Source organism: Terrapene carolina, unplaced genomic scaffold (assembly GCF_002925995.2).
Source record: "Terrapene carolina triunguis isolate 2854851 unplaced genomic scaffold, T_m_triunguis-2.0 Scaffold48376, whole genome shotgun sequence".
In the NCBI taxonomy this organism is placed as follows: Eukaryota; Metazoa; Chordata; order Testudines; family Emydidae; genus Terrapene; species Terrapene triunguis.
The window spans coordinates 1-8,438 of NW_020712727.1; the positions used below are offsets into that span (position 1 = coordinate 1).

The 8,438-nt window shown below is 57.8% G+C and overlaps 1 protein-coding gene across 1 annotated transcript; it reads right to left on the bottom strand.

The window, feature by feature from the left end:
* Nucleotides 1–3,228: 3,228 nt before the first annotated feature.
* On the bottom strand, nucleotides 3,229–7,955 carry LOC113405678 (sigma non-opioid intracellular receptor 1-like). The gene is made up of 4 exons (XM_026646907.1): nucleotides 7,808–7,955; nucleotides 6,779–6,979; nucleotides 4,354–4,446; nucleotides 3,229–3,694 (listed from the first exon to the last, which is right to left on the bottom strand). The coding sequence occupies exons 1-4, from the start codon at nucleotides 7,953–7,955 to the stop codon at nucleotides 3,468–3,470; spliced, it is 669 nt and encodes a 222-aa protein (XP_026502692.1). The 3' UTR covers nucleotides 3,229–3,467.
* Nucleotides 7,956–8,438: the final 483 nt, after the last annotated feature.

Below are 8,438 nucleotides of genomic sequence, written 5' to 3' on the forward strand. Positions count from 1 at the left end.
CTGCAGGCCCCAGCATATAACACGGCATCTTAGATTGCTTGCATTGCATGCTGGGACCTGTAGTTTCCAGGGGCCACCCCTTTGTAGTAAGAGACCAAAGATTTGTAAAATACTCCTGAGGGAATTCTGTGCCAAAAAATTAAAAATTCTGCAAAACTCTGCATATTTTATTTGTCAAAATAACACAATATAATCACACCATTTTCAATTGTTTTGATAATTTATTTCAAAATACTTGTCAGCAAGTATTGGTGTGATTATACTGTTACTGTGTTATTTTCACAAATAAAATATGCAGAATTTTAACATTTGTAGGCACAGAATTGTTTATTTTTGGTGCCGAATTCTCTCCAGAGCACCAGGGTTCTGTGGGGTACAATCTGGGTGCGGACAGCTCGGTGGGAGGCCTGGCGGGGATCTGGATGCACAGGGGCTCATTGGGGGGTTCTGAGTGCAGGGGGAATGGGACTCTGCAGGCGAGTCCAGGTGAAGGTGGTGAGAGCTCAGTGGGGGAGTGTGGGGGGCTCAGCGGGGACTGGATGCTAGGGAAGTGGGGCTTGGTGGGGTTGGGGTCAGGGTGCAGCTTACTGGGGTCAGTGGGGTGGGGGGGCTGCCGATGCAGGGGCTGCCGATGCAGGGGCTGAGACTCAGGGGTGTGTGGATTTGGGTATCGGGGGTTTGGTGGGGGAGTTCTGGGTGTGGGGGGCTCCTGATGGAGAGGATGAAGCTCAGCTTGCATATCAAACTAGACACAATCAACTCAGGATTGAATAAGGACTGGGAATGGCTAAGCCATTACAAACATTGAATCTATCTCCCCTTGTAAGTATTCTCACACTTCTTATCAAACTGTCTGTACTGAGCTATCTTGATTATCACTTCAAAAGTTTTTTTCTCTTACTTAATTGGCCTCTCAGAGTTGGTAAGACAACTCCCACCTGTTCATGCTCTCTGTATGTGTGTATATTTATCTCCTCAATATATGTTTCACTCTATATGCATCCGAAGAAGTGGGTTGTAGCCTACGAAAGCTTATGCTCTAATAAGTACTCCTGTTCGTTTTTACAGATACAGACTAACACGGCTGCTACTTTGAAACCAATACTTGTGTATCCAGCTGCATAGGCACTGATTCTGTGGAGCACCCACAGAAAAATTACAGTGGGTGCTCAGCACCCACTAGATTGGCAGCGCCACCACACCACTGATTGGTGGCTCAGGGAGTGCGTGAGAGCTGGGTGGGTGGGGGCCTTGGGGATGGGATGGAGTGGGGCAGAAAGAGGCAGATCGAGGGCAGATAAAAGTCAGCACCTATGTCTGGTCCCCTCTGCACTCAAACACCCCCCAGCACCTGGAACTCCCCCAGCACTGAGCCTCACCCCCTGCACCCAGACACCTCCTCCCCCCACGGTGCAGAGCTTCCTGCAGCTGGGGGGTTTCTGACCCAGCTCTGGTTGCTTCATGCAGGGGAGAGGAAGGGGGAGCTCTGACTCTGTTGTCATCGTCCTCCTCTCCCCTGCCCACCCAGGACTAACGGCCCTGGGCAGCCAGGACATCCCCAGACCACCTCTCCCAGGGTGACTTACCTCTCCCCCGGCTACCCGAACAGAGGCGCCTACATTGCTGGGGAGGGGTGAGTGAGCGCTGGTGCAGCTGCTTTTTGCTTCCCCACAGAAACCATTTTTTTGCAGGAAGCAGAGAGACTCTGCCAGGGGATGGTTCTGCGCAGGCACAGTGGTGCGGAATTCCCCCAGCAGTAGTTATTTTGACAACTAAAATACGCAGAATTTTTTTGGTGCAGAATTTCCCCACCAAGGTTGTGTGGTGCAATCTCGGTGCGGACAGCTTGGTGCGGGGGGGGGGAAGGATCTGGATACACAGCAAGTCACTGGGGGATTCTGGGTGCAGGGGGAATAGCACTCTCCAGGTGGTTAGGGCTCAGCAGGAGAGGGGAACCTGGGTGCTGGGGGAATGTGTGGGTCAGGATGCAGCTGGCTGAGATCAGTGGGGTGGAGGTCTAGCTGTGCGGAGCTCCCGATGCAGGGGGTGAGGCTCTGGGGGAGTGGGTGGGCTCCTGATGCAGGAGGGGTTTCCAGGTGCAGTGTGGGTAAGGCTTGGCAGGGGGTCCAGATACACAGGGTGTTGGGCAGACAGAGAGAGGCGCTCCCCCTATAGTGACGCCTCTCCCCGTGGCTGAGGAGCGATGGGGCCAGTAAGTGGGGGGGAGGGGTCCCTGTATAGGGAGCTGCTCCCCATCTGCCCAGCTCCCACAAAGCCTCACCTCCAGTTGCCAAGCCCGCTCACAGTAAGCAGATTTGGGCTTCTTTCTTTGTGTAATTGTTCTATTAGGCTATTGTGTCTATATTTTGCTTGCTGCTTGTTTTGGGGCTTTCCTGGGGGCGGGGCTCCCTCTTTTTTTGTTTTTAAATTTTCCGACGGAGAGCGTGATTGACTTTTGGTCATCCAATCCTCTTCTCTGTGCATGAGCACACTGCTAAAAAAAGCTTAAAGGGCTGCTTTCAGTTTGATTTTTCCTCCTCCCTCCCATCCCCCCCAGACAGGACTAGCGTCCCTGGGTGGCCAGGGAATCCCCAGACTGCCCCATGCCCTTGCCCCACGGTGACTTACCTCTCTCCCGGCTGCTCTGGGTGCCTGAACACATGCACCCACGCTGCTGGGGAGTGAGCGCTGGTGCAGCTTCTTTTTGCTTCCCCACAAAAACCATTTTTCTGCGGCAAAGCAAAGAGAAGCTGCGGGGGGATATGTTTCTGCGCATGCGCAGTGGCGCAAAATTTCCCCAGGAGTAACAGCTGTGAGGCCCTATGGGGAAAGCAGCCCACCGGTTTGGAACAGCTGCTTTCCTGCTCCACAGTCTTCAGTAACTAGCTGAACCCCAATTACTCCACTGCAGTTACTCCAGGTTCATCTGGGGACGCGTGAGCTCAGCAGTTGGTCCTATGCTAGGTATACCCCTGCTGGGAATGGTTTCGATCATATCGCACATCCCCCTCCCCCCCGATTGGTTTTTCATAGGCCCCCGACTTTCAGAGAACACGAGAGACAGCAACAAAAGGCAACAGAGGGCAGCTGACTGCAGAGCCACGGGTCTCTCTCACGCACACGCAGGCTAGCGTTGCCTGCTGCCGACCGAGGGCACAGGGACACACACACACACACGGCAGCTCAGTCGCTGCAGTCTAGTTACAGAAGTGTAGAGGAACATTTGGATATTAAAAAAATAGTGATCTAGGTTTATCCATTATCCGTTATTGCCTGTTTCTCCCCCGGCTGAGTGCTCGCTGCGGCAGGTGGATACGGCGAACGTTCAGCCTACCTGGCACACCTGCACATGGGGACAGAGGTGCTCTTGCCCATTGCCTTTCTGGTACAATCTGCAGGAGGTGGTGGGGGATGGGAAAGGGGAATCCCTTCCTTTGAGGTTGTGTTGGTGCTTGCGGAGAGTGGTCTCACTGGGCCAGCTGGCTGAAGTAGGTACTGGCTTCCAGGAGCAAGGCTTTGGCACAAACCCGGAGGGTGCAGAAGAAAGTGACAACGTCCTGAGTGCTGAAGATGGTGTCGGCCAACACAAACACGAGTGAGGGGGGGATGAAGCCACGGCCGTACTCCACCATCCAGGTGCCGGCGCTCCACTGGACAGCCGTGGCCTCTCCGGATTTCTGCACTATGGTGTCCCCTGCAGGCAGATAGACAGACAGAGCACTGGCCATTATTCTGAATGCCAGAACAACATCAGTCCCAGAGCGCCTCTCCCAGTAGGTCTCCAGAGACAGCACACAGAGCTCTTTGTGGGCCTGATCCTGCAGGGTGCTGAGCAGCCCAGGACAAGGGGCATGGGAGGCGCTCACTGCCAGGCCAAGGGCAGGGCAGCTAATCCAGAAGGCTGTCCCTGACAGTGCCCAGTACCAGCTGCTTCCAAGGAAGATGCAAGGATGTCCCCTAGTGGAAAATAATGGAACAGCCTTCCCACAGGGGCAGTTTCCTCCTGACACACAGCTCCTGCTCTGAACCAGGGGGCTTTATAACCCTCTCCATTTTCTTTTAATCACCTGCTGGGAGTGGAGATGTGCTCGTTACCCGTCAGCGTGTACGCTTTCCTTGAATCCTGCTCGCCTCTTGGCCTCCATGAGATCTAGAGGTGTGGTGTTCTGCAGGCTAATCTGCTGTCCCCTGTATGTTTCCCTGTGTCCTGGGGCTAGAGCTAACGAGGCTCTAGTGTTACCTGTTCAAATCGCTACGTGAAAAGCCCAAGGCAACCAGCCCTGCAAAGGCAGCCACCCAGGGGAGGCCTCCGAGCACGAGTGTGTGGGGTGACGCCGACAGTGCCACACGCACCTGGGTAATAGATTTCACTTCTGGTCGTCCCCTCCTTCCACTGCCTGAAGGTCCCTGAGATGATGGCGTAGTCAATGTCAGCCCAGTACCGACCTGCGAGAGAGGCACACACGTGAAATCCGAGCAATGGGGCAACACAGCCCACTGCTAGTGCCTGACGAGCCCCGAGGGCTGCTCTGTGCATTGGCTCAGCTGTCACAGAACAAACCGAAAACATCAGCAGGCTTCAACACTCATATGGGTAGGGAGTGGTGGTTTACGCTATTCCAAGTGCCTGGAGTTGCTAGTTTCAGTCTTGGACCAATGTCAAAGAGCCCTGACAGGGCCCTGGGCCAAGTCCAGGACCTTGCAACACATCCCAGCTTGCTGGTTCTCAGTGGAATTGGAGTGCTCCTATCCCTGGCAGCCCAGATATCTCAAGCCACATCATTCCCACACCAGGCATTTCTCACCGCTGGAGCTCCACCCTCAATTTCAGAGCTTGGCAGCCAAGCCCTCGCTAGCCACCAGAGGGAAGACCCACCACTCGCTGTTTGGAAGCTGGTCTGTAAAAAACCAAGTGTGCTGGGTTTCTGGCTGCAGCTGCTGCTGAGAGGCCAGCTACATAAACCCCTCTGAAACCGAGGGGAAAAGCCAAGCGAGATGGGAACCCCAACACTGTCACTTTGAAGTCCTGTTGCTCGGGACCTGTTTGGGCTAGAAGCCTCGAGGGGAGCAGTACAGGTTTTGCTGGGCTGCTCTGAGACAAGATGCCTGCCCACAATTTTGCGGGCCTGGTTCAGCGCCCTTTGAAGTCAGTGGAAAGACTCCCCATGGCTTGGGGCTGAATCACATTGGTTAACCCACATCGCCAGACTCTGCAAGGGTTTGTGGATGCTGCAGCCAAGGCCACCCGTGCTTGTACGCCCTGTGGTGCTGAGGCTAGAAGAGGAGAAGGCAGGCTCGGCTCGGCTGCCACAAGCAGCGATTTGGCAACCCTCCACCCTTGACCCAGCCACTCTTGTGGGCAAGGCACTGGGAAGTTGTACGCATAGGGGGCAGCATGGAGAGGGGAGCGGGAAGTGGCAGCACATGGGTGGGCAGGCTCCTGTCCTTGGCAGGGCACATGGGGACACAGCAAGCAGCCAGATCCAAGCTGTGGGTGGAAGGGATTGTTGCACAAGGTCTTGGAGACCTGGATATTAAGGCCTCCCGCTCCCCCATCCCACCTCCCTGTTCTCACGCTAACACGGGGGGGAAAACAAGCTGCACCCACAGGGAAACGCTTCTACTTGCTGAGCAGGTGAAGCTGGTTTGTGGCTGCTGACTATTAATGTGTATGAAACTACACCGGCAGGCGCTACAACAAGCCTGCTCCTGGAACCACCCACTGAGAGATGGACTGGCCTAAGGGACCAGGCACTGGGCTGGTACTCAGGAGACCTGGGGTCCATTCTCACCTCTGCCATGGACCTGCTAGCTGCCCTTCTCTGTGCCTGTTTCCCCATCTGTACATTGGGCAGAGCAACACGGACCCTCCCCTCCTTGTAAAGTGTGTGGCTGGAGAGTGCGTGACCAGAGCGAGACATTACCACCACCCACGGGAGAGAAGATGCTTCTGTTGTACTGATACATCATACAGTGGAGGATTTAGCCCCTTTTAATCCTGCTAGCCAGTTACCCTGGTTTGTTGCCCTCTCTGCCTTTTGGGAGAGGCTGCTGTGACCTGAGTCAGTCAACGGGACACAGGGGCTTAAACACGGGCAGCTACCAAAGACCGCTCACGGGACTATTAAATGGTCAGAAAACCCTGAGCCCACCTCGGAGGGACCTATAGTAAATACAGCCATCTGGACAGGACACACAAGCACAAAGGTAACCACCTCCTTGTCTTATCCTTGGCTGCTTCTCTCCACTGCTTGCAATGCCCAGTGGGAGGCAGGGCCAGGACTGCACAGACAGAAAGCGGCATCCGGAAAGGCTAGCTCTTAGCTCCAGGGAATAAAGTTCCTGATACTTCTGCTCTCCTGGTTCTCCAAGACCTTCCAGCTCTCTGCATTTGGCTAGTGGCATCTCCTCCCCCCTCAATTAACTAGCATGTCATTGTTAAGGTACAGAGCTGTGCACACACAACAGCATACCTCGTGGGCACTAGCTTGAGCAGGTGCGGCCAGACTGACTCATGGTCCCGAGACCATCAAGACTAGCAACAGCTAATGGGCAGTACAAGGTGGAGGAATAGTGCTGCTGACCACATTGATGTGTCCAGCTTCTGCTTCTGCTCTGGCGAAGGATCAAAGTGCATCTCGGCGCTACCTGGCTGGGACTTGCAGCTCCCCTGCCCCAGACACCTGCTGTCCCCCTGATGGTTTACCACAGGAAATCAAAGGCAGCAGCCCCCCAGAACCCGAGCCTCTCTGCTTGAATGTAGCCGAGCCCTGCTTACCCGAGTGCCCCCCGGTGTCGACGGCCGTCCCGAAGAGCAACACGTACTCGGTGAGCGAGGCGTGGAGCAGGCACATGGAGCCCATCCACCCGCCCGCGTTGACAAACACCCACTGCAGGTCCTCGTCCGGCAGGATGTGGCCTGGGTGCTTCTTCCGCAGCTCCACGATGATCTTGGAGAAGGCCTGCTCATGGTCCAAGCCTGCAGCACCAACAAACCCAGGCAAAGTCAGCCCCGCGCAGGAGGCCCATGGCCCTGCCCATAAACCTGCCACCTCCCTGGCTCCCACCAATACAAGCCACCAGGGCTTTGGAGTGGAGCCCGGAGCTGGAGCGTGGAGCAGCTCCGGAGCAGTGGAGCTGCAGGTTTTTGCCTAGAGCTGGAGCGGAGCCGGAGCACAGCTCCAAAGCCCTGCAAGCCACCGAACCCAGAACGGGACCACGGCTTCATTCAGGGAATCAGACATTAGAGACAGGATCTAACATGCCCCCGCTCCACCCCAGCTATTCTCTGCTACTTCCCCCCCAGCTCCTGCTCCATGGGTCCCCTGAGACCCTCCAAGTGCCTGCCCCATGGGTCCCCCCCATCGCCCGCACCCAAGCTCCTGCCCCATGGGTCCCCCCATTCCCCGCACCTGAGTGCCTGCCCCATGGGTCCCCCCATTCCCCGCACCCGAGCGCCTACCCCATGGGTCCCCCCATTCCCCGCACCTGAGCGCCTACCCCATGGGTCCCCCCCCAGACTCCCCACCCTCCTGCCCCATGGGTCCCCCCCATCACCCACACCCAAGCTCCTGCCCCATGGGTCCCCCCATTCGCCACACCCGAGCGCCTACCCCATGGGTCCCCCCAAGCTCCTGCCCCATGGGTCCCCCCATTCCCCGCACCCGAGCTCCTGCCCCATGGGCCCCCCCCAGACTCCCCGCCCTCCTGCCCCATGGGTCCCCCCAAGTCCCTGCCCCGCGGGCCCCACCGCCCAGGAAACCCACGTCCAGCGCCTGCCCCAGGCGGTGGCTGTGCCCGGACTCACCCGCCTGGTGCCGGCCGAGCTCCGCGATCTCCTCGGGCCGGAACTCGAAGGGGCGGGAGGCGACCCAGCTCCGCAGCCCCTGGCCCAGCAGCGCCAGGCCCAGCAGCGCCAGCCCGGCCCGCAGCGCGCGCGGCCCCAGCGCCCACATCCCGCCCGCGCGCCCCGCGCCACAAACTGCCGCTCCGCAGGGCGCCGCGGCGCGCGCCGAGCCTGGCCGAGGGATGGGACCGCCCGCTCCGCGCCGGCCAATGGGAGCGGTCGGCGCTCAGCGAGCCAGCCAATCGCAGCCCGCAGCGCGACAGAATGGGGCGGGGCCATGCGGGCGTTGGCCTGGAGTGACAGACAGGGGGCGGGGCCGAGCCGGCACTGGCCTGGAGTGACAGACAGGGGGCGGGACTGACCGGGGAGGGGCTGAGCAGGCACTGGCCTGGAGTGACAGACAGGGGGCGGGGCCGAGTGCACACTAGCTTGGAGTGACAGACCAGGGGGAGGAGCTGAGCGGGCACTGGCCAGGAGTGACAGACCAGGGGGAGGGGCTGAGCGGTCACTGACCTGGAGTAACAGACCAGGGGGAGGGCTGGAGCAGGCAGTGGCCTGGAGTGACACCCTTACTTCTGCGCTGCTACCTGCA

Coding starts and splice junctions, on each gene's coding strand:
- LOC113405678 (XM_026646907.1), bottom strand. CDS start 7,955: ATGTGGGCGCTGGGGCCGCGCGCGCTGCGGGCCGGGCTGGCGCTGCTG. Junction 6,980..7,807: donor GCTCGGCCGGCACCAGGCGG/GTGAGTCCGGGC, acceptor TTGGTGCTGCAG/GCTTGGACCATGAGCAGGCC. Junction 4,447..6,778: donor CGACACCGGGGGGCACTCGG/GTAAGCAGGGCT, acceptor CCTCTCTCGCAG/GTCGGTACTGGGCTGACATT.